Consider the following 25,069-nt stretch of genomic DNA (forward strand, 5'->3'; position numbering starts at 1 on the left):
AACTGGAAGAAAGACGAGACTCAACCTGCCTGCGTACCAGGCCAGCTGCGGCCAGGGGGGACGAAGTGGCCTTGCCGGCACCGGGCCGCCAGGCTGGGGCTGCTGCCGGGAGCCCCGCGGGCTGCGGAGAGCGGGTCAGGGAACTTCTCACCGGGGGTGCTGCTCCTCCGCCCCGCGGGGGGAAGGACACCTACGGAGCGGGGCCGGGGCAGGAACCCGCGGAGCACCCCGGGGCGGGCAGCGGAGCTCCGTCCCCCCGCCCCGAGCGGAGCCATGCCCCTCCCGGGGGCGGCCCCTCGGCGGGCACAAAGCCGCGCTCGGCCGCCGCCGAGCTCCGTTCCGCCGTGCCGCTGCTCCTCCCTCCCTCCCGCCCTCCCTCTCGGCGGGCGCAGGGCCGGGGCAGCGCGGCGGCATGGAGGCGGCCGGGGACCCGCCGCCCGCTGCTGCTGCCGCCCACCCCGGGGCCGCCGAGGAGCCGTACGGGGCCGCCGCCACCGCCGCCCCTGTCCCTCGTCGCCGGCTGCTGGCGCTGCTCGGGGCCAAGCTCTGCACCTGGTGAGTCCCGGCCGCCCCATCCCCCGGCCTCCACGTGGAGACGGGCGGCGCCGGCCTCCCCGCACGCCGGGGCCCGGGAGGGAAGGAGGGAAGGGGGGAGACAATCCGGGCCCAGGCAGAGGTGAGACCGGCGACCGGGAGGGGTTCGGCTTTTGCCGGTGGAGGGGCTGCCTGGAGAGGATGTTCTGACACCGGGGCCGCTGCGGGAGCTGCAGCCTGGGACTGCCGCCGGGCGGGAGCGCCCAGAGTCGCTTCGGCAGAACGCAGCGTAGAACCAGGCAGGGATGTCTTTGGTTTTGTTAAACTGAGGATGTAACTAGTCTGGAGAAGAGAAGGCTCAGGGGAAACCTCATAGCATCCCTCCAGTGCCTCAGGTGGGCCTAGAGCAAAGATGGGGAGGGAGCCTTTACCGGGGAGTGTAGTGACAGGAGGAGGGAGAATGGGCTCGGACTGAAAGAGGGAGGTTTAGATTAGATACTGTGAGGGTGGTGGGACACTGGAACAGGTTGCCCAGAGAAGCTGTGGATGCCCCATCCCTGGAGGGGCTGGCTGGCTGGGGCTTTGAGCAACCTGGTCTAGTGGGAGGTGTCCCTGCCCATGGCAGGGGGGTTGGAACTTGATGATCTCTAAGGTCCCTTCCAATCCAAACCATTCTATGATATGTGCACATGCACTCGATTTTTTTTAGTAATTCGGACTTAATATCTTTTTTGTTTTCCTATTTTGTCTATTTTTTATTTCTCTGTAGTTTGATCTGTTCTGTACTCTTTTATCAACACTGCTGTGAAGAACAGGTCGTGGGGGGCAGAGAAGATAATAGAATGAAATAGCTGAGATAAGGTATGCAGTCCAGGAAGAGCAATATCCCCTTTCCCTCCTTCCCTGAATCAGCTTAGGACAGAGCCTGTTCACATGTGTCACTTAAAATGTGAGCACTGCTTAAACATGGAAAACCTGATGAACATCTGCCAAGTTGTGCAGGTATCACACGTGTCCCAAAGCTGCCCTGAGTGGCAGCAGACTTCCAGCCTGCAAGATCAAACCGCTTACAGCTTCAGTTTCCATCTGGGGAAAGAGTAAATCCCTGTTTAAAAGGCCTGGTTTTTTGGGCTCTAGATTTGGTCTGGAGTAACTATTGTATCAGATACCCTTGGCTGACAAATCGGAGGTGCTGGCTCTCCTGCCAGCCCAGACGTTCATGAGCTGGAGTCTCAACTGGGCTGTGTGGAGGTGTGTGTGCTGGCCAAGCACAGACCTATTCCAGAGCCCAAAACCTGCCTTTCTTTTTTAGTTCTATGTTTTTCTCTTTTCATTTCTCCTGCCTGTCAGGAATACCCAAAGGACAATATAGAACCTTGTTGAGCTGCTCAGTAACCTCACCTGTGCTAGTAATTTTACCAAATTGTTGCCAGAGGGTTACACTAAGTGAGTCTATTGATGGAACTTGAAAGAAAATAAAGAGCTCTCACTGACTTTTACAAAGTCTTGTCTGAGATTCTGAATTGATTTTTTTTTTTTCTTTCTTTTTTTTTTTCTCCCAGGGGCCTGAAGGCTCAGCCTCTTCAGCTTTCTCAGAGGCCTTTCTGAGTCATAGGGAGGTTTAACACTTGCATGTAATAAACTAGGGTTTTTTTTTTTTTTTTGAGTAAAATCAGTAGAAAGTATGCTTCGTGGGTTTTGACACAAAATGAGTTTTTTTTCTGTTTTTTACCTTTAACAAACTAATTTGACCTTAGTTTCAAAGCAGAACATTGAAACACTAATTTCTGAAAATGTTAGTTCATAAAAATAATATTTTCCTGTTCTGAGCTATCTGCTAGTCACGTTGGAATATTGTTTTGGTCTGAACATGCATTTTCCTTTAACCAGTTGGGTCAAAATATAAGATTATTCAAATGAAATGGTCCCTTCCCTCCTGCTCCTCCCCCTCCACTCAGGAAGGGTTCAGTAGTTAAAGCTCAAGTGCAAATAAACTGTCTGTCTGAAGAGTGTTGTCAGGTTTTGCCTGTTAGTGTTTAACTGGTGGCATAAATAAATTTAGTATTTGAAAAGTTTTATTTATTTTCATGAAAGAATAACAAAATATAGGATTTATTAGAATAATAGCCAATAAAATTGTTAACTGTGGACTTGCTAGATTTTCTTTGACATCCTCAGATATAGTCTCTCATTGTATTTTAATATCTTGGGCTATTTTTCTTCTGCATTTCCATCTAGAGCTGTGCATTGTTCGGCATTAGCTTTAGACCAGTTTGCAGCAAACTTTCATGTTGAAAAACATCCCCAAATGACTCCTAGTTTTGCTCATAGCCATGGATATAGCTAGCTAAGATATGGTGGCTGAAGGGAGAGAAGGAGTAATTACTTAGTAGCCAACTACCAAGCAGTAAAGAACAACAACAAAAAACCCACCCAAACTATAAAACTAAAAGGCCATTTCAGACCACTTACCTTGCGTCATCCAAGAGTCCAAAGTGATTTAGCCCTTACCAATGCATTAAAAAAAAAAAAGAGCAGAGAGGATTAAGTTCTGGCACAGAAAAGTTAATAATTAATATAATTCAAGAAATGATGATAAATTATTAATAAGAAAATAACGTTCATCGATACTCATGTCAATACCGGAATGAATGGAAACTGATGTCTTCTAAGCATTTTTCTTATAAGAAACTGTCTTGCAAAATGAAACCAATAGGATTTAAAGTTTGCTCTCAAGTTTGACGGAGGGTAAAAGAGTTTTTTTAGTTTGCAATGGGAATTTACTGGGCACTGAAATACCAGGGCTCCGGAGCCCACATTTAATGAGAGTCATCTTACCCTGTTCCAAGCGCTGTCTTTCTGCCTTGAGCCCAGTGCGTCGTGCTGGGAACACGGTGTCACCTCCGCAATTTGAAGAAATTCACTTTGACACCTTGGCAAATGGTGTGAGGGGAAACCATTGGTGTGTCCTGCTGAGGCTGCACCTGGGGCTGGGGGTTGTCATGGCAAGAGGCTGTTATTTTGTACACAGCCGAGAAAGTTGCCAGAAACATTGTGTTTGGGGATTCACAAAGGACATTTTTGAGGGCAGCTTTCCACTGTGGGTGAATAGTGTCTTTTTTGGTTCTTTTGATCTTAACATTTTTAATCTCTTCAGTAGAAAGAAAGAAAAAAAAAAAACAAACCCTGAATTAAAATACAGAAAAATAAAGAAGAGAGAAAAAGTGAGATAAAAAGAGAGATAAAGTGAGAGAAAGGAAGCCTGCCTGCCTTGCCAGATACCTTCAGTTCTGTAGAAGTAAATGCTGTAGGACTGCTGAGATATACATTAACTACATAGCTGTGATTGCTGGTGCAGAAACCACTAAGCAAACAGTTCTTTAGATTGTGGACTTCTGTCTCTTCCCATATGCAAAAATGCAAGGAGATAATTCCCTAGATGCTTTAAACTGGAGAAACTTAGTAAAGCTGAGGATCAGCTCAGTGGAGTTATTCTACTGCAAGAGAGCAATCGGGTCCTTCTTGTTTTTAATAAGTGGTGGTTGAAGCTGATCGATCATTAGCAAATTTGAATGGCAACAGATATTCCCCCTTTCACCCTTCTGTTGGAAGATGGTCACTTCTCAGTTTGCTGATGCAGTAGAGCCCAGGACTGTGCCATAGAGAGGGTGCTGCAGTTCAGAAGCAGCAAAGCTACCCCTTGCATGTCACACCCTGGGGGGAAAATGTTTAAATCTCACCCCACAGAAGTCTGTGTTAAACCAGCTGGATGCTTGTGGAGTAGTATTGCCTATGCTTCTGTCCATCTCTGTGGTGCCACATAGGAGATGGGTGGAGGGCAGTTACCATCCAGGAGAGCAGGACTTCTGCCAGCCAAGGCAGCTTTAACCTCTCCTGGTAATGTATTGACGAGCACAATCCGTTTTGTGGAGTACACAGGCTTCACAGCTTTGCTCCAGATAAATTGCAGTGGTTCTGCCCAGTCTGCAGAGGTTTGAGTCCCACCTCCACACCCTTGTCCCAGCTAGTCCAAGCGCAGGGTGAGTTCACCAGAAGCTCTGTGCCTCCTGCACTGAGGGTAAAGGAGAAATATATTCTGCAAGTTTGGAGCAAGAAACTATTTATTTGAGTAATAAAATGTATATATGTACTTTTTGGATGCTTGAAACCATGTATTTTTTTTTATGTGCCATTCACCGCATTATTTCTTCCTTGAAATTTCAATGAGTCATAGAATCATAGAATCATTCAGGTTGGAAGAGACCCTTGGGATCATCAAGTCCAGCCATCTACCCTACTCTACAAAGTCCTCCCCTACACCATATCCCTCAGTACCCCATCTAAACGTCCCTTAAACACATCCAGGGATGGTGACCCAGCCACCTCCCTGGGCAGCCTATTCCAATGCTCGACCACTCTCTCTGTAAAATTCCTTCCTAATGTTCAGTCTAAACCTACCCTGTTGGAGCTTGAAGCCGTTCCCTCTTGTTCTGTCGTTAATTACCTGTGAGAAGAGACCAGCACCAACTTCTCTACAGTGTCCTTTCAAGTAGTTGTAGAGAGTGATGAGGTCTCCCCTCAGCCTCCTCTTCCTCATACTAAACAGTCCCAGCTCCTTCAACCGCTCCTCATATGGTTTGTTTTTCAGGCCCTTCACCAGCTTCGTTGCCCTCCTCTGTACTGCTCCAGCACCTCAATATCTCTCTTGTATTGAGGTGCCCAGAACTGGACACAACACTCCAGGTGTGGCCTCACCAGTGCCGAGTACAGGGGCACAATCACCTCCCTACTTCTGCTGGTCACACTATTTTTGATACAAGCCAGAATGCCATTGGCTTTCTTGGCCACCTGGGCACACTGCCGGCTCATATTCAGCCGCTTGTCAATTAGAACCCCCAGGTCTCTTTCCTCCAGGCAGCTTTCCAGCCACACTTCCCCCAGCCTGTAGCGCTGCATGGGGTTGTTGTGGCCCAAGTGCAGGACCTGGCACTTGCCCTTGTTGAAACTCATGCCATTGATATTGGCCCAATAATCCAATCTCTCTAGGTCTCTCTGTAGGGCTTCCCTATCCTCCTGGGAATCAACACCCCTGCTTAACTTGGTGTCATCTGTGAACTTGCTGATGATACACCCTATGTCCTTACTGAGATTGTCAATAAAGACGTTAAATAGAAATGGTCCTAACACTGAGCCCTGAGGCACACCACTTGTGACCGGCCGCCAGCTGGATTTAAATCCATTGAGCACCACTCTTTGGGACCTTCCAGTCAGCCAGTGCTTGATCCAGCGGATCATAGGCTCGTCCAGGCCGTGTGAAGCCAGTTTTTCCACCAGATTTGTAGGGGGGGCAGTATCGAATGCTTTTCAAAAATCCAGGTATACAATATCAACAGCCTTTCCCTCATCCAATAATCTGGTTATCTTGTCATAGAAGGAGATCAGGTTTGTCTGGCAGGACCTGCCTTTCATAAACCCATGCTGACTAGGCCTGATCCCCTGGTTGCCCATCATGTGGGTTTTGATGGCATTTAAGATGACCTGCTCCATGACCTTCCCTGGTATCGAGATTAGACTGACAGGTCTATAGTTTCCTGGGATCCTCCTTTTTGCCTTTCTTGTAGATGGGTGTTACATTTGCCACCCTCCAGTCCATTGGGACCTCCCCAGTCAGCCATGACTTCCTGTAAATGATGGAAAGCGGTTTGGCGAGCACATCTGCCAACTCTTTCAGCACTCTTGGGTGTAGCCCATCCGGTCCCATAGACTTGTGTGAATCCAAGCGGCTTAGCAGGTCACTCATTTCTTCCTCTTTGATAGTGATGCTCTCATTCTGCTTCCCCTCCCTGTCTCCTAACTTATGAGGCTGGGTGTCCAGGGAACAGCTAGTTCCACTGCTAAAGACCGATGCGAAGTAGGCGTTGAGCACCTCAGCCTTTTCCTCAGCCTTTGTGACTAAGTTTCCCTCTGCATCCAATAAAGGAGGGAGATTTTCCCTAATCCTCCGTTTGTTGTTAATGAATTTATAGAAACATTTTTTATTATCCTTAACAGCTGCAGCTAGATTGAGCTCTAGCTGCACTTTGGCTCTCCTTATTTGCTCCCTACATAGCTTTGCTGCATATTTATAGTCTTCATGAGAGGCTTGCCCCCTCTTTTAAAGGTTGTAGACTCTCTTTTTGTTTTTGAGATCCAGCAAGAGATCCCTGTTTAGCCAGGCTGGCCTCCTACCCCGCCCTGTCTTTTGCCATCTTGCATCCTGCAAAGCAGCCAGAGGTCACAGGGCTGGCAAAGGGCGAGCTGGAACCATCGTCTGTCTCTGCTTGAAAGAAGAGGTAGTCTCATTCCAGAAATTTAAGCTAACCTATGTTACATTCTTCTTAATGGCACCTAGTTAAATTCATTGTTTAGATGAACTTAAAAAGGCATTTCTGCATCAGTCAGAATGATTAGCCAGAATGTGTCATTATCATTGCTGATTTGTTCACCAAATCCTGCAATCAGATCTTTCACCAGAATAAAAAAAAATCCATATAGCAGAAGTGAGGTAGCTTCAAAGGTGGGTTTTTTCCTACTTTTTTTTTTTAAATCCAAATACATAGATATATATAAAATACACATAGATATACATACATGATATGAAATACGTATATATATATTTTATAGTACTGTTTACAGTTAACACTGTGCTACAAAGTAGCCATGATAAATTTCTAGCTGAAACATAGTCTCTGTTGCTTCAACATTCAAAATGCTAGAAATAAGAGTGTTCATTCTTTCACACACCAGAAGGAGTTATAACTTCTAAGAGCTATCTTACAAGACTGTCACATGGTAGTTGAATACTCACACTGTGGCTGGGACGTGCAAAGCGTGGGGTTTGAATCTCTTGGAAGTGCAGCATGGCTGGGCCTTGCAGAGATCTGCTGTCTCATCAAAATGGACTTGGAGAGAAAAATGTGCCTAGCAGGGTTTTTAAAGTCAGAAGAGCTTTGGTGTCAGGCTGAATTAGAACCCGTGCAAAGAAGATGTCTCCTTTCCAAAAGGAGGGATTGCCTGCGTGATTGTAGCTGGCTTTAGCACCCCCGAACACACCTTTCCCATTGCCCAGCAGCTGGATTGCACAGCATAGCTGGGTGAGCTGGTGTTTACTATGTGGAAGTCACCCACCTTGAGAAAACAAGAGGTGTTGCAGTCAGGTGGTGTGCCTGGAACGTGGGTGCCCTGCCAGAAATCATCAGGGAGAGATGTGGACACAGGGGAGGTGCAGAATCATATTGGGATGCTTTCCTCCCTTGCTCGGTTACTTTGAGTTGGAACAGATGAATCAGTCATGCAGACAGTTAAATTCTCATCAGTAGTCTTCAGAGTAAATGAATCAGAGGTGAACTTTGCAGCCCTGTGCAGAGATGAGCCTCTCTCAGTGAATATGGAGTGGGCAGGAGGAGACTGGAGTGGTACAAATCTGTGCAGCTCCATTGGCAGGAAAGCCAGCAAGCTGAAAGGTACACAGTGATCTATGCGAACTCCTGCTTGTCTAGGAACACCTGGAATAGTTCACTTAATACAAAGTGATGAATTGCTGCTAAAAGAGCATGAGTTCTTCCCTTGCCCCCCCGCTAGCTGTGGGTTGGACTTAAAAGGAGTTGTAAACACAAACATGATCCTTGGCCAAAATGTGCTCTTAACTCCATCCTCAATTAGAGCAGGGTGTGATAGAATATAGCAGAAAAAAATTTTAAAAAAAGTATTAATTATAAAAATTCTTATTATAAGAAAGATTATTTTTACAGTGAGAACAATCAGTCACTGGAACAACCTCCCGCAAAGTATCACGGAGTCCCCAGAGAGATGCTAGATGTTTCCCAGATGTGACTGGGCAGGGTGCTAGATAATCTCTTCTAGACACCTTTTCCCATGAAAGGTTGGACCCAGTGGTATTTTGAGGCTCTTTCAACTGGGGCTGTTCTATGATTTTGTGGTTAATGCTTTTGTATTTCCTTAGCTCGGCTTAGGGTCTCAGCTCACTTTCAAAGACTTGGGTCTTGGAAGAGCCTGAGGGCAGTTGTGCCTTATCTCCATATTGCAGATTTCTATTGATCAAAGTCGGGACAGCATTCAGTGGATGATGAAGGATTTAACTCCGGCCGTGGGTGTCCAAACCTCTCTTGAGCTGCTTGAAGATTCTTTCAGATTATTGCGGTCTTTCTCCGTCACTGGTGGTTTGAACTGGCCTCACTTCTTATATGGCTGTCACGAGGTTAGACTAGATGTTCTGTGTAGACAAAGCCCTGCTCACTGGTAAATCAGAACAACATTGAGAGGGAGTAGAAAAGGAGTAGAGCATCAATATAAAAAATGGCATTTTCCCTGTACAACTAACAAACATTTTTTAAAAAAACTTGAATGTTTAATTCTAAGCTTACTGTGTTGTCTTTTATATTCACAGGCATATTTTGAAAACAATAATTCTGGGCCAGATGCTCTCCTTGTTTATCTGTGGGACTGCTGTTACAAGCCAGTATCTAGCAGAAAAATACCAAGTGAATACTCCAATGTTTCAAAGTTTTATCAACTATTCTTTGCTGCTCCTAGTTTATACACCAATGCTGGCACTTAGGACTGGTATGTGAAATATGGGATGGGAGATTCTGGTTCATCTTTTTTTTTCCTCTTCTACATTTTCCTTTCAGATTTTGAAACTAAAGAACTTAATACTTGTCCTAGTTTTTTTAAGTTCCTGCTGAAATTCCTGCCTCGCAATAACACATGGAAATTAATTTCACAGATTAAATGTGCATTTAATTTGATTTCATTTCATATCTATTTAAAACTATGTGCTCTTTGGTTTCAAGTACTATGTTATATTAGGGAAAATCACTTTTGTTATAGCAAGCTTCTTTACCAGAAGCTATTTAATATTCCTCCTATTCTTATTAATTTACTCTTTAAACAACTCCAGTCTTGTGAGTTTTTTCCTCATGTGGAAGAATTTCTATGCATTTCACCATGTGCATTGTCTCCTCCTAGGCTGCATTTGGCAGTTATTGTACTTTTCTCAAGTAGGTGCAACCAAAATCAAGCATCTCAGTATTATTTATGATTCCAAAAAGCAAGAACCCTGTGCAGCATTTGGTTGGAGAAAAACACATATTGATCACTGCTTTCTTTTAAACAGGCAGTGACAGTCTTTGGCAAATTTTGAAACAGCGGTGGTGGAAGTATTTTTTTTTGGGACTGGCTGATGTTGAAGCCAATTACATGATTGTAAAAGCCTACCAGTACACGACCCTCACAAGTGTGCAGGTAAGGACCGATCTCTCTTTTTGAACTGTTGCTTTTATTACAGTTTTGGACTGGTTTCTGAAAAGAGCTTCGTAGGACAGACATGGAAGCTATTTAAGCCTGAAAAAGCTTTCCAATATCTATTTTCTCTCTGCAGTACAGAGAAGAGCATCCTGCATCATGAATAACATTTCCAGGAAGCAGAGAAAATTGGCTGGTGCCAGCTCTTGTGTTGAACTCCAATTATTTTGATAGAAAGCACTTCTGAGAGTTTGCTGACAGCCACTCCAGTTTTTCTCCTGAGAGAAAATAAAGATTTAGTACCAGATAACACTCACTCGGGGCAGGTTCTTGCTGATGAGAGTGATGTAGATCTCTTGCCTAGTCCTACGAGCTGTGGGAGGTGTTGTGAGACGTAACCCCACGTGAGGACATACTGATAGTGAGCTGGTGTTGCAGCGACGGGTCAAGCCTGTGGCTTTTAGACATGACACTTATTCAGGCCCCTCTCTGGAAGAGATGGAAGGGAAGTCAGTGTGCCAGGCTCCTCAAGTAGCAATAAACATCCTCTGCAACGACAGTACTTGATGCTCGTCGCTGCACTGGGATAAATCTTGTGTTCCGAAATAGCTCTTCGAGCAGGAGGGCTGAAGCTGGGGTTGCTCTGTCACCCTGCATGGGCTTAAACTGCTGGAAGAGTTAGTACCTTCTCCTACCTCCAACTGAGTGCTCCTGAGCTTGCACGGCCAAATCTCTTGAGCAACCTGGCTCAGGGCACTGAGCTAAGTCAGAGTAAACCCTGTCTTTTGCTGGACTATTGGTGAGCTGTGTCAGGCCCCCAAGGCAGCTCCCTGTGGGCCTCCACAGCTGCTGCTGCTGCTGGGACACGGCAGGGGATGGTGCAGAAGCAAGGAGGGAGCGTGTCCAGGGCTGTTCCAGCCTGTACTCTTACTAGTGGTGGATCTGTGCTTGGGGTCATGGTCCCGCTTACCCGAATAAAAAAAGTAAGGTACCATACAGAATTCATTGTTAGTTGGAAAGGAGTGTTGAGGTATCAGTGTTTTACAAAGTCAGAGTGACCAGGGTTAATATTTAAAGAATTACCTGTAGAGCAATAAACCCCTGTGGTCTGGGCTCTCTTTAGAGAACTTCAGTAACTTTTCTTTGCACTATCAGTAACATGTGCCTGATGGATTATTATTGTCATGTTTCCACTTCATACTTATCTGTTATGACTCATTAAGCCTTTAATTTCCTTATAAATAATGCCTCAGAAATCAAAGCTTTAAGAATGACACATTTCAGTCTTGAGATCAAGTTAAGCTTATAGTCGAGACACTTTGATCAGATACTTTACAACTGAAAATGCCAGGACTTTGATCCAAGTTCTCAGAAGTAATAAAGCTATTCCCACGATTTCTTTCATAGAAATTAAGAAATAATAGATAGAGTAGGGTGTCCTGTCTGGTTGCCAAGCTCAAGCATTTGCTGAACTTCCTTCCCATGTGGTAGCCTTCAGACTGATGAGTTCAGTAATTACAAATTTGTTGAAACTGCCTGTTGCAGTAAGATTTCTTGCACATTCTGGTGAGGTCACCAGTTTCTCACCACTGTCAGAAATAAGATGCAGGACAGAAAAAAGCCTGTTATTTGCTCTAGTGCAAGGTGCTTTCTATCTGTCAGTAGCAAACAGTTTTGCAGCTGCATCAGAACCTGTGGTTCAGAGGCCCAAGACCCGTGGCCTTCTGCAGTACCGGCTGTGAGTGGGTGCCCGGGGAGGATAAAAGCATCGCAGGAGCACATGGCACCTTCCCAATTCAGGGTAATTGCTGTTCAAATGCTGGCTGGCTGGACCTTCAGCTCAGCCCTATGAAACTGATCTTCAAAGATAAGTTTTCTCAGCTCAGCAAGGAGCTTCCATGTATTGTCTCACACGTGCACATAAAAGCAAAATTGATTTTCCTTTAGTTGTCAAATCCTAGCGTTGCACGGAAGGGTTTGGGAGTTTTTTAAGGAGATAACGTGGGGATAGCAGCTCTCATTTCTCTCTAAATAAAGAAAAAGACTTTGGTCTGCAGTTGTGACTCTTTCTGTTCAACTGTGGCTTTGGCAGTGCCAGTGAGACTTTCTGCTGCAAGTGACTCTCTGTCTTGTGGCAGGACTTGACTGTGCTGCTGTTTCACCACATATTTCATAACGAAAAAATAAGCAGTGTAGCTGTGGTTTCATGTTGTTAAGATGTTATTGGCCACAATTAGCATTTGCTCTGTAGATAATTCAAGTGGAGGCATTTTATAGGGCAGCAATTGATGGAACACCAGCTGATGGAAGAGTGTTAACCTCAATGGGAGAAAATGCAGGATGAGCCTCAGGGGCTCAGCTGGAAGCTGCCCGAAGGGAGCTGTGTGGGGAAGTGAGCAGGATCAGCTGTTGAGCTTTCTTGCTCACAAAGCTGTCTGGAACTGGCAATTATAAGCAACCCAATGACCTCCAACAATCTATGATAATTTATTAACCATATATTGAAACATCTTTTAATAATTTACTCACCCTACCTTTAAAACCTCCTATGAACAGTGTGGCCAAAGCCTGGCTTGAGTGAAAACATTTGTAAATCAAATCAACAGGTTATGGTTTTTTTCCCTTGTAAAAATACAGGCAGGAATTGAATAAGATGGGAGTTTGCTGATGCTCTACCGGCAATAGTAATCAGTACTGCAGTACTGGTGTAAATGTCATAAAACCTGAATTTAAAAAAAAAAAAATCTTTTAAATGGTTCCATTGACACAATTCATTGTGATGTTACATCTGCTTTCCACCTCTTTGATCTTGATCCTGTACAGACGAGAGCATTTTCCACCAAAGAGCTCTGTATCCTAGTAGATGAAGGAAAGGCAAGATCCAGTAGTTGGAAATCAGATTTCTGCTGTCTGTAATTGAGGATAATTGTCCCCTGGAATAGATTACCAGGACATGTTCTTCATCATTTGGTGCCTGTATGTCCTGGCTACAAGTCTTCTAACCAAGTTGCTGTAGCTCTACAGTGTGTTATTGGTCTGGATGCAGCAATTCCCCATCCAGCGTTACTGAAAGAACTTCTGGCTCATTATGTACTACTCCCTGACATCCCAATTAAGATTTTTTATTTTTTAAGTGGTTTTTCTTCTTTCTGTTTGGGTTGAAAAGCTGCTTGGAGGTTAGAAAGTTACATTGTAACATCTCAATTAATGAAGAAGTGAAATCTTACTTTTAGTAGAAGAGATGTCTACTCCCAGGGGTTAAAATTTTTGCTTCCTAATGTTTGTAATATTTCTTATTGCTTGATACTAGTCAAAACAGTCAAATTTGGAGGAAACGTTAGAAGGCTTTTCTTGAGCCTAGACTAAGGGTAAGATAGAGGAAAAAGGCCTGTGACTAGGTAGAAACTCACAGTGTGATATCTTTTAGTAGAGCAAAGTTGTATTGAAATACGTCATATCACATATTAGGGCTTGGGTGGTTGTAACGTCTCATAATACAGTCTAGGCAAGTGCTTTTGCACTTTACAAACAGACTTTACAAACTGGACAAGCTGGAAGCAATCAAAGGAGCGAAGACAAATAGATGAGGAAGCATTAGAGGACTGTTAGGATTTAACTCCCCTCAGTGCTATGCTTGTAAGACTTTAATATGTGTAGTTATGAACAAGTAAAACCAGACATACCATGAAAGTCTTACAAGTTTGGTTAAAACCCTTGGGGACCGTGGCTGAACTAACAGAAGCCAGCACTGAAGATGACTGCAGCGGTGCACTTAGGCAGGCGGACGTGGGCAATGACCATTAAGGACTAAGGGCTCTTGTCTTGACTGTAATGATTATGCCCCAGTCCTATTGACCTGCGCCTAAAATGTCATAGTGACTTCAAGAGGCCAAATTTTAAGGGCTGACATTTGAGAGTAATTTGTGAGCAGTCTTTGGAAGGCAGTCTATATGTTCTGCTATAGACTGTTCCCTTATATGTCCCCTCATGGCACTGTATGGAGGCAGGTCAGAAAATACATCTTTTTTTTTTTTTTTTTTTTGAACAAATTCAGAAACAGCTTATTTTGTTGAATTAAATATGAAATCAATTATTATAAGCTCAATGTTCTTGGTATTATTTGGTTATTCTAGAACATTATGCCCATCTTATGCTGCAGTGTATTTTTCTGTATTAAGTACACAGCTAATTCTTGACATTTTCTGTAATAATGGAGAATGGGTAGAAGACGGGTGGGTCTAACAGCAACGCAAAGATGTGCAGGATTTTAGGAACATACAGAGAGGGGATAATGGAGAAAGGAAAGAGAAGGAATGGAGAAAGGAAAGACAAGTCAGTGTCACTGCTTGTCATGGAGTGGAGACATCCTTGAAGCTTAGCTATTAAGTCTGCTCAGGGCCATGTCTGCAAACACGTCTAAAGTGCTTTGAAACTCCAGCTGCTGTGTGTGGCTGCTGCTGGGACATGGGTGAATTAGAGTGGGTTACCTGCTTCTGGCTAATTGAGTGTCAGGTCCAACAGAGTAACGAGAACGCATTGGTGGCTTGTAGGTGCTTTTGTAGGAAGCTGAAAGATTAGGAAGCTGACTTTAGGAAAGATGTTCTTCCCTTCCTATCTTCCTTCTACCAATTTTGCACATTGCATATGGCTAACAGCACACATGTACCTTTTCTTTTCTTTTTATTTTTAATTGGATCTGATTGGGGGAAAAAAAATTCAAAACCAAAACTGCAGAGTCAGATTCTTGTCGTAGTCACTTGCATATAAAATCAGATCACTTGTATCCTTCAATCTTTTCAGATTTTTATTGTGTGTACATGGAGCCCTAAATTCTAATTAGAGATTTGAGAAGGAGTGAAAAGCCGAGCTAGACAAAACCTGCTGGGGAGAAAAGGAAATGTCAGTGAACCCCCTCCTTGTAGTGATGTCTCGGGGAGCAACACGGTTTCAGAGCAACATCCTAGCATTCATTTGTAAAGCTGCAGAGATTGATTAGGTCCATCATTAGGACATGCATTTTTCTTGGTACCTTTCTGCCAGGAGGGAGTAGATCCCCCCCACCCCTCCTCCTTAACGTGGGTCTGACCCCTCTTTTAAATGAATCCACTGGGGTTGTTTTGTGGCTTTCATTAACAGCTGGGAGCAACAGAAAGTGTAATCACTTGCTTTCAGGATAGTGCAACCCAGATTTGGGAGGGGTTTCTAATTCACAGCATTTCTCTGTGCACACAGCTGCTGGACTGCTTCGGGATTCCGGTGCTGATGGCTTTGTCGTGGTTCGTTCTCCGTGCAAGATACCGGCTGATCCATTTTCTTGCTGTGGCCGTCTGTTTGCTGGGTGTAGGAACAATGGTGGGTGCAGACATTTTGGCAGGGAGGCCGGACAGCGAAGGTAAGGAGCCCGTTGTTGTGGGGGGAAGAGTGGAGAGACAGTTCCCGTGGTGGGCTAACTTCCAGAGGAGAGAGAGGAGCAAATGCAGGGGGAGTGGATATAGATTTATTTTAAGGCAGGAGAGGAGAAGACATGCTGCTGTTTGTATTTCTTGTCCAAGAAGATAGTGGCTGAGGAGATGCTGATATTATAGGGAGCTGTGAAATGTGTTTGCTTGTAGATTTGGATTGTTCCTTCCACCTTAAAAGAGCAACACATGTGTTAAGCTTAAATTTTGCTGCTGTTCATCAGAGCTGATTAAAGGCCTCATTGGTGAAAACTTTTTCACTTATCCTAGTCATGTGAGATGGTCTAATAACAGGCGCTGCCTCTCCCTGCAAACCTTCTCTCCCTTACACAGCATCAGCCTGCTGGCAGCCAGGCTTCTCTGATTTGCAGTTTTCTAGGAGCACAAAGAGCAAACGACAAGTTACTTAAGAGCAGGCTGACTTCTCCCAGTTATCTTTGACAGACCCAGCAGGAATGGTCCACGTGTCCCCGAGGCCCACAGACTGCAAAGCAGGGGCTTACAACGGGAGAGCAGGAGGAGACGTGGGCAGGATGCTGGGATTCCTGGGAGCTCTGGGAGGGAGGCTGGTCTCTGGGGACCAGGATCCAGCCGGGCGCAGATGAGGGCAGGTCTCCTCTCTATGACAGATGCCTACATCAATCCATGTTGTAGTGATCTTATTTTGCATACGAATTTTTAGTTTTCAGAGCCAGTGGGTGTGAGTCAAGGTAAATTTCAGGGCATTGCCTTCATCAGGCAGCACAGAAGTAAGCCTGTTTGGTGTTATTTTGGCCAACTGAGGTTTAGCTTTAATGCTGCATGGTATGAGTATCTCAGCCCTAAGAGATAAAAATCTGCTTTCCCTGAGACTTCAGGACAGCTGTGGTTCACTTACTGACCTGTATCCTTACTACTGCTTACCTTCATATTTCAGACATATTTTCTTAGTGATTGCCAGCTGGCTCAGGGAAGGCAATTTAAAATCAATTCAAGGATTTAAACAACAGCGATCCTCTTGCTATTTAGCTGATGCGTAATGGCATTTACTTGATGAGTGATTGTATCACAGGGAGTCCCATTTGCACAGTATAAATACATCTCAGCAGGACACATGATACCACCCATCTGCAGTGCCCACTTCAGACCTGTCATAAACTCAAAGCTGGGTCCAGGTCCTGCTGAAATCAATAGGCTGATTTCAGCAAGACTTGAATCAGGCCTGACTGCAAAAGCAGGGGCGATGTTCAGAAAGGCGGAGAGCATCTCTAACCGGGAATTTTCTTACGTCCCTACAGTGCCTCAGGTCAGCAGAAGTAGAATTGGACCAGGCTACACAGCAGTGGCTTGGTCAGGAGGAGATTTCAGTGCCAGGTGAGGTGAGCAGAGTCCATACTCAGCCACTCATCTGCACACACAAGAGGTGTTTCCTTTCCCCTTACCCTGGAAGGTGCTAGGAAGCTAGAGATGTTAGAGATAAATTTGCTTGTCTTTTTTAAGGAAAGTTAAAAAGTGTTTGCAGCATCACCCTTATTGTGGATTAATATTTCTGTACAGGTAGTGACGTGGTGATTGGAGATGTCTTAGTGCTTCTTGGTGCTTCTTTGTATGCCATTTCTAATGTGAGTGAGGAATACATTGTGAAAAATCTGAGCAGAGTGGAGTTTCTAGGAATGGTGGGCTTGTTTGGGACTATTATCAGCGGTCTACAGCTGTAAGGATCTAATATTTATTTTAAAACTAATTAAGAATATTCTACAGATGATTGCTTGTCTACCATGAAATGATGTTGTTATTAAATTAATTCTTTGTTACATCTGCATTTGGCCTATATGGGAGTCCTTCAATTAGAATTTTACTTTTGTTGCTGATTAGCATCCCTTCTATATCCTTTTTATTTGCACTACTCTTACTACAGCAAATTTAAAGCTGAAATCCTGCCATAGAACTCAAATGGTACTTGGCTTTTGATTTTATAGATCTTCATGAGGACAGTCAGTATGCTGAGGAGTGTTCACAGGAATGTATTTCTACATGGATTTTTCTCTGTAGAAAAGTTTAGGAGATATTCGTTAGGAGGAGGTCCTCCATATTAAACACCAGTTTTAAATGAATCCATGTATATACTCTTATAAATAACCACGTTAGAGTAACAGACCACATGCGCTTAAGTCTATCTAATGAATTTTATGCTCCTCATTACTCATCATTATAGTTAATAATTTCTTCAAATGGTCTGTCAAATAAAGCTGAATCTCTGAAGGATGAAAAAGCCTGGGAAGAAGGCATAAGAATTAACTAAAAGTGCTCTTGACTTTCAGGCACTTCATTTTTCAAGTCTTTTTTCCTGCTTGTTAGATGTTGGAGTTAGTGTCATTCAATGAAATTTCAAACAAAAAATTAAGGGGTTATAAATCAAAATGTTTCTTATATTCTGATAATTGAATTCTCTAGTTGAATATGCTATGCTTTTTTTTTTATTTTTACTATATTATATCTTTTCTCTAACTCTAGAGCCATTGTGGAACATAGGGAGATAATGAGAATTCAATGGAACTGGAAAATTGGTATGTGTATGACAAAATGATGTGCATTTTTACAGAACACTGGAAAATGATAATCATTTAGACTTCAAATGTGGGGAATTTAATATTCTTTCTCCGGATATTAAGCAATGTTCATGTTGTCACAAATTTACTTTCTGAAACTTTGCAGCTCAGCTAAGAGGTAAGGTTTGCAGAATTGAACATTAAAATCTTTCATCTCAGGTTTTGCATTTTTCACATAGCATGAAACAATTCTTCAAAATAAATTGCAAAAAGTGAAAATTAAACCTGTGTAATCAGAGACATGGAACACCACAAGTACATTTTTCTGTTGTCCTTCCTAAATGAAATAGTGGGAAAATGGATTTTGTGCCACATTTTAATCTCAGCAGAACTGTACTTTATTAAGAAATGTGGCTCAATTTCTTCAGTCAGCTCTTATGTTAACTAGGAATGAACAAGAACGTTCTTGTTTAGATACAGTAATATTTGCAATACAGGCTAGGCTTGAAAAAGAAGTATTTTTGCCATGTTTTTCTTAAATTGACATTCCCGTATCTTTTAGGAGACCTTATACTTAAAGATAAAAATGCATAGTTTTAAAGCATCTGAAGAATACTGGTGTTCTTTAAAATCATTATTCCGTGCCTTAGGAGTAAATTGTCATCTTGTTTTGCAGCACTGCTGTTTACAGCCTTTGCCCTGTGTATGTTTGGGCTGTATAGCTTCATGCCAGTAGTGATTAAAGTTACCAGCGCAACCTCGGTCAACCTGGGTATTCTGACTGCGGATCTCTACAGTCTGTTCTTTGGGCTTTTCCTTTTTTACTATAAGGTAAGTACTTTCGTTCTTTCACTATAATTTCAGTTAATTTTTTACTCCAAAATTGTAAATAAAGCATAATGTTCTTAAAAGCCCCATAACAATCGTTTCCACTTGTACATTTCCGCAGCTCGTATCGTTCATCGTTGGCAGATGTCAATCAGAAGGACTCATACTCAGTTAATTACATAGCGTCGCACCGTTAGGCAGATAGTGATTTTCAAACAATTTCACGCTTGATGGAATATGTTAGAGTTAATGTTAGGAGATAGTAAATAATTTCCCAAGGCAGAGTCCTTGCTGGAACCCCTGCGTGGGAACTCTATGTTAGATTTGGTTCATCTCTCCATGTGTCCAAAGAGAGGGTTTCAATCTCCCTGTCCTGAGAGACTTTGGATGTCTGAGAGGAGCAGTTGAGCTTGATTTCCAGAAATTAATATTTTATTTAAGGTATTTAATCTGTTCATTATGTCTTGGGAGACGAATCAAACTCTCTCAGTGCTACTGCTGAGGAGAGACTGAAGGAACGGAAAAAAAAAATGCCAATAAATACATTATTTTGTATGGCCTCCGAAAGGCAGTTGCTTTCATTGCTGTCTAAAATAGTTTTGGTAGTGTCTATTCAACCTAAATGACAGTGCTCAAAAGATTTTATTCCACCCTACACTTTTCACCCAGAATAATTTGTGGGAAACTAGCTCATTACAGCAATTGGAGTAATTGAGTCAGTCGCTCGGGTTTAGTGAGAAGCTTGTGAACTTTGCCTAAGAACTTAATTTGTATTATTCCATGTGGTTGCTTTCTCTTCAACGTTATCGAGAGCCAGAAGCTTTTAGGTCAGATTTGTTTCTGAAAATGAGAGCCAATTTATTTTACAATGTGGAGGTCTGGTAATGGCAGGATCTGACTACAGCTAGATGTTCCTTTTCAAGAGACTTTTAGCTCAGCTTTCCTCCCTGTTTTGGGTTCCAAAATTTGCTCTGAGTGACAAAGCATCTATTAAAAATGAATGTAGGAAGCAAACCATACTTACATTCTAACAATTAAAAAAATCCTTTCTGAGTCACTTTCAAACATGTGTTTTGGCACCCAGATAGCTTAACTCCAGAAGTGATTATAAATTTATATTCATAATAGTAAAGAGGAGGAAGTAAGCAAGAGCTTTGGAAGGCATATAATAAATTTTTACTCTTCAGGATTTTTGGCTTATTTTGGGGAGAGGTTTTTCTGGGAGCAGATCATTACTCACTGCGGGGTATTCTGATAGCAAAAAGGAAAAATGAATTAGAGAAGATTTGGGGGTTGTATTATGAGAGAATTTCAGATACTTACTAGAATAGGAACTTCCACCTCTGGTTTCTGTGGTTAGAAACAATGAAGCGGCTAAAAGGGGAGCAATAATAATTCCACATCTTTAGTAATCAGAGGATCTGAGATAGCTTAGGAACCAACCAAGAACTGAGAGAGCATGTTTTTGACATGGCTTTTAATATAACACATAGCAGTAGGAAATCTTACTGCCAGGTTAACCACATGGTTTCTTTACCTACTGGGCAAAGAAACCAGGCAGGACATTTCCTGGATTAGAAAGCACCCCAGACACAGGAATCTACACAAGAAAATGCAGGGATTCACTCTGTGTTTCCCATTACCAGATGATATTTCACATCAAGCCCCTGAAGGTTGGGCTGTGCTGCAGAGTGGCGCGAGCCACGGGCAGCTCTGAGTTGCTGTGGTCTGAGCCTGCTCTGAAGCAGAAGCCTCACAAACATCCAGCAGCTACAGTGGAGATCAGGCCCAGGTGGTGGAGTCTCCATCTCTGGAGGCATTTAAAACCTGCCTGGACACCATCCTGTGCAACCTGTTCTAGGTGGACCTGCTCTGGCAGGGGGGTTGGACTAGATGATCTCCAGAGGTCCCTTCCAACACCCATCATTCTGTGATTCTGTGAATTTCTGAGTTTTTTTACTTGAGCACAGTGTTTTGCTAATACACTCAACTTTTCAGCCCCCACCGGGTCTATTTAAGGTAAATGTGAATTTGGGATACCTGTTTTGATGAGCTTTTTTTTTTTTTTTAACCCCATAATGAATCTTTGCTTCGCTTGTTTCTAATAAGCTCATTATATAGTAGCAGTAATCCCTCAAGAGATATTAAAAAAGGTCTCCAAATGCTTCTGTTGTGTAAACTCCTATGGAAGGGAATATACTGCGGATACAGACACTAGATGGAGTTACAGTCCTCCAGTAACATTTCAAGTAGTCTTTAGGCTTGATAGTGAGTGTGGGGATATAAGCTGCACAGGCACAACTGAACTCAGGGTTGGAAGCAATGAAGTTGCTGCAATATTTGAAATGAAAAAAAAATAAGAAAAAAACCCAGGAAAAAGGCCACTGAGCCCTACCCAAAAATGAAAGAAAGAAGAGAAAAAAAAAAAGGCATGTAGGCCTGTTGGAGCAGCATTGTTAAGGTTCATTGGTGTCAATAGCACCAAACACATAGGCAGGCCCTGGGTCACAGCTACGCTACAACAGCTCTGGCACCTTGGCTTGGTGAGTGCATGTCCATTTGTAGAGGAATTAGTTCTGAGCAGGATCAGACACCTACTGCCTTGCATACACCACGAGAGGGGCTCTGGCAGTTATCGTGGCCACCCAGTCTCACCTGCCAGCCCGGTGTCCTCGCATGAAGGCACGTGTCCACTCAAGGCCTTAGGCTGCACTCCGGAGAAGTCGTGCAGGTGCCTTGATACAGACCCAAGCTCTACCTGTTTGATGGGAACGAGTCAGTCATGGGTAGGGCCATGGACACAGCTACTGCCTCCACTAGGACATCTTCAGAGCTTGGTGCTTCCTCTTCCGCAGAGCGAACACTTGAGTGCAAGCTCCTCTGGGCAAACGGCCAACAAGGTGAGGAGAGGGCACGTATCGCCAGGCCACTGTGCTTCTGTCTGCTTTTCCTTTTGCATGGTGCCGTCCAAGGGTTTCCCAGCCAAGTGACTACGTGCTAGGAATTGCAATGCCTTAATTGTAGGTGCCTCGGTCTCTTCTGGATCAGAGTCCACTGCCCAGGTGCTATCATTCATTTAATCCAGCTCTGCTGCTTCATAAAATAAAACTTATTTTTCAAGCACGTCTAAGGAAGCTAGGGGGATTAGGAAATGTCATAGAATCATAGAATGGTTTGGGTTGGAAGGTCACCTAATTCCAAACCCCCTGCCATGGGCAGGGACACCTCCACTAGACCAGGTTGCTCAAAGCCCCATCCAGCCTGGTCTTGAACACTTCCAGGGATGGGGAATCCACAACTTCCCTGGGCAACCTGTTCCAGTGCCTCACCACCCTCACCGTAAAGAATTTCTTTCTAGTATATAATCTAAATCTCCCCTCTTCCAATTTAAAACCATTTCCCCTTGTCCCTTCATTACACTTCCTGACAAAGAGTCCCTCTCTGGCTCTCCTGTAGGCTCCCTTCAGATACTGGAAGGCTGCGATGAGGTCGCCCTGGAGCCTTCTCTTCTCCAGGCTGAACAACCCCAGCTCTCTCAGCCTGCTATGTCGACAGTGGGATGTAGGATGTGCTACTGTTTAATCAATGTGGTTTGGCAAAAGCAATATGAAGGACTTCAAAAAATCTGAGAAAGTGTTCCTGGCTGGGGGTAACTTGAACACTTTGTATTATTGAGTCTGGTGTCATGAAGTAGGCATTTATTTTTCTGTCAAGGGGGATGAATTTCAGCAATTGTTGGACTTCTAACAGGCAAGTGAACTACAGTGAATGAAATGCCTGATGTACCTCAGCAGTTCATACTCTTGCCTCATGCCACTCTTAACAGAGCACAAATGCCAGTGTTGTAAAAGGGGCCCCAGTCTCCCTCTCTTCAAGGACTTGCTGGGTGCAGAGAGCAAACTGGTTTTAGTCCAGTAATAACATTTATGGAGCCCTGCAGATGGTTATGCAGAGAACCAGCTGCTCTGATGACTTGCAGTAGGATGGAGAGATTCATCTCTTGCCAGGACCTGAAATACTTGGCTGTGCTGAAATAAAATTCTCTTAGGGGTACAGCATGTAAACAACGATCCTTCAGTATCGCCATATTTACAGCTATTTGTTCTCTCTGTTAAGATTCTTGTATGGAGACCTAAGGAGACTGCCTGCTCAACAGTGTTGAGAAAACCAGCCAATACCTTGGGTCTGTCAGTGAATGGAGATGTTGAATTTTGATTTTCAAACCTGAATACGGAATTAAAATAATTTTAAAAAGGGAGGGTAGCTTTCACATTCTTAAAGCAAGGCAGTACTGACATGTTTTTACATCAGAGAAGACTTAATGCATCTCTTTCTTTCCTCTGCCAGTTTTCAGGTCTTTATATCCTGTCCTTCATTATCATCATGGTGGGCTTCACCTTGTATTGCTCCACTCCAACTCGGACAGCAGAACCCACCGCCTTGCCACAGCCCGGCAGCACCGGCTTGGACAACGCTGCACTGAAGCTGGAGGAGAACGACAGTGAAGCTCCGGCCGTAACTGTACAGTTCACAAGAGGAGAGACTGTGGTGGTCAGCACCGATTAAAGAAATGGCAGCACTTCAAAATAGAGCTTTTTTTTTTTTTTTTTAACTGCCAAATTTCCCTCAAATATTAATCTGGAGAATTGTTCTACTGCCGAGGCATATGTCATGCTGCGCTGGTTTTAATGCACTGGATAGACTTTTGAGGCCAGACCCTCAATCAGTGAAACTGTATTGATTTACCCTTGCAGAAAATCTGGCCCTTAGAAGAAGAGAGAGTAGTATTTATATGGAGTCTCTGGGCAGTGAGAGACTGTTCTTTTTAAATGCTTAATTAACTTAACAGCAAATGCTTGGGGAAAAAAACTAAGCCAAAGCATGCTCTCAGGTCACTAACTGGGGCAAATATGTTTTATATTGCATTAGGGAACCAAATCTGCAAGATGCTATCAGAGGGCTTTGTGGTTCCCACCCTGCAGTGCTGGGTACCCTCAGATAGCACCTTGCAAAAGCTTCTCACGGGGTCTAGTTCTGCAACCTGTGTTACGCACATACACCTTCCATGTGCTGAGGGACTTCATTCCTCCACTGGAGGATTTGCTCCTGACATTCCACCCAGGTGTTCATCTCTTCATATTGCTGCACTCCCTGGTGCAGCTGGGGTTGCTAAAAGTATTTTGTTTCGAATTTTTCTAGTACGGGAAGTTTGAATCTGGTTTTTTTGTAATACCTTTTTTTTCTCTCTCAATGACGTGTTGTTTGGTGCATTCCCACTAGGTGGAGGGTATTTTTTCTGGATGAGACAGCAGGAGGATTTAAACTGAAGTTTACTTCTCAGTGAATTTCCCCTTGAAACGGGACATATTTCTGCAGAAAGATTTGAATAAAATTGGCATTTCTTAAAAAAAAAAAAAGGAAACATTTTAGCCAATCCTCATTGCAACAATAATGGTGTCATCTCCAAAAGGTTAAGTAGATTCAGTAGATTCATTGGCACTTTTCCTCCCCCTCTTCATGTTTCCAGTAAATGATTAAAAAATATGAGGCTGCAGTTTTAACATCAGTAAAACCATACTGGGATTTTATTTTTTTTATTTTTTTGTACAAGCCTTCATAGCTCAGGTGTATGAAGTAACAAAAGAATAAAGTTTTCAGCAGCTGAAGAGTTGGTTCTTGGTTTGTTTATTTTTTTAAGCTAGAATTTCTAATTGCTCAAAATTATGTTATTTGATTTTACTGACCAAATGATTATTTTAATGGCTGAGTTTTGCTGTAAGAAGTACAAGATCATTTCTAGTGAGATTTCTGTGTGAGAAGTAGAAACCACATTTGCCAATCTGGGGTGTTTTCAACCCAACTTGCAGGTCTTTTTCTCATTGCTGAGCTGTGGTGGGATTGCTTCACCCATTCCAAATGAGCAATGAATTAAATGATAGAGCACGCACTGGAAAACATCAGGAGAGCTTATGGGCTTTTCTGTGCCAAAAAGCAAAAGGGCACTTGGTTCAAATGTTAATCTACAATATTGCTTTGATTGGGCAATAATCTCACTAAATTAGATAACCACTAGCTGTTGCCTGTTTGTCTGGGGCAGAAAATGCTATGGCTGTCCAGACTTGAGGAATGGCAGTTATTTCACCTTATGAATCTGAGTTAAAGTAAGGATGAGGTCTTGATTATGTGTTAAGAAATAGCGTATCCTTGACAATGTCTTCTGAGAACTTGTAGATATCTTTTTTAAGGGTTGCATTTTTGAGGGAATGTGAAAGGAAATGGTTTACCCCTTGAATCTCCTTGTAGGCGATTATTGCATGAACAGTTCACTGAAGGTTTTGTGCTGCTTAAACCCACCAGCATCAACAGGGTGTGTCTGAAGAATGTTAATTCTTCATTGCAGCAGAATCAAGGGGGAAA

The 25,069-nt window shown here is 43.4% G+C and overlaps 1 protein-coding gene across 2 annotated transcripts; it reads left to right on the forward strand.

The window, feature by feature from the left end:
* Positions 1 to 404: 404 nt before the first annotated feature.
* On the forward strand, positions 405 to 24,318 carry SLC35F2 (solute carrier family 35 member F2). Of its 2 annotated transcripts, none has more exons than XM_014965784.1 (8): positions 405 to 555; positions 8,981 to 9,156; positions 9,710 to 9,837; positions 15,070 to 15,229; positions 16,833 to 16,989; positions 17,790 to 17,842; positions 18,501 to 18,655; positions 23,000 to 24,318. In XM_014965784.1, the coding sequence occupies exons 1-8, from the start codon at positions 413 to 415 to the stop codon at positions 23,216 to 23,218; spliced, it is 1,191 nt and encodes a 396-aa protein (XP_014821270.1). In that variant the 5' UTR covers positions 405 to 412; the 3' UTR covers positions 23,219 to 24,318. The 2 variants fall into 2 exon arrangements, with proteins under 2 accessions (XP_014821270.1, XP_014821271.1); XM_014965785.1 differs by lacking the exon at positions 405 to 555 and adding an exon at positions 1,341 to 1,395.
* The last annotated feature ends 751 nt before the right edge of the window (positions 24,319 to 25,069 follow it).

This window comes from Calidris pugnax, unplaced genomic scaffold (assembly GCF_001431845.1).
Source record: "Calidris pugnax isolate Ruff unplaced genomic scaffold, ASM143184v1 scaffold20, whole genome shotgun sequence".
In the NCBI taxonomy this organism is placed as follows: Eukaryota; Metazoa; Chordata; class Aves; order Charadriiformes; family Scolopacidae; genus Calidris; species Calidris pugnax.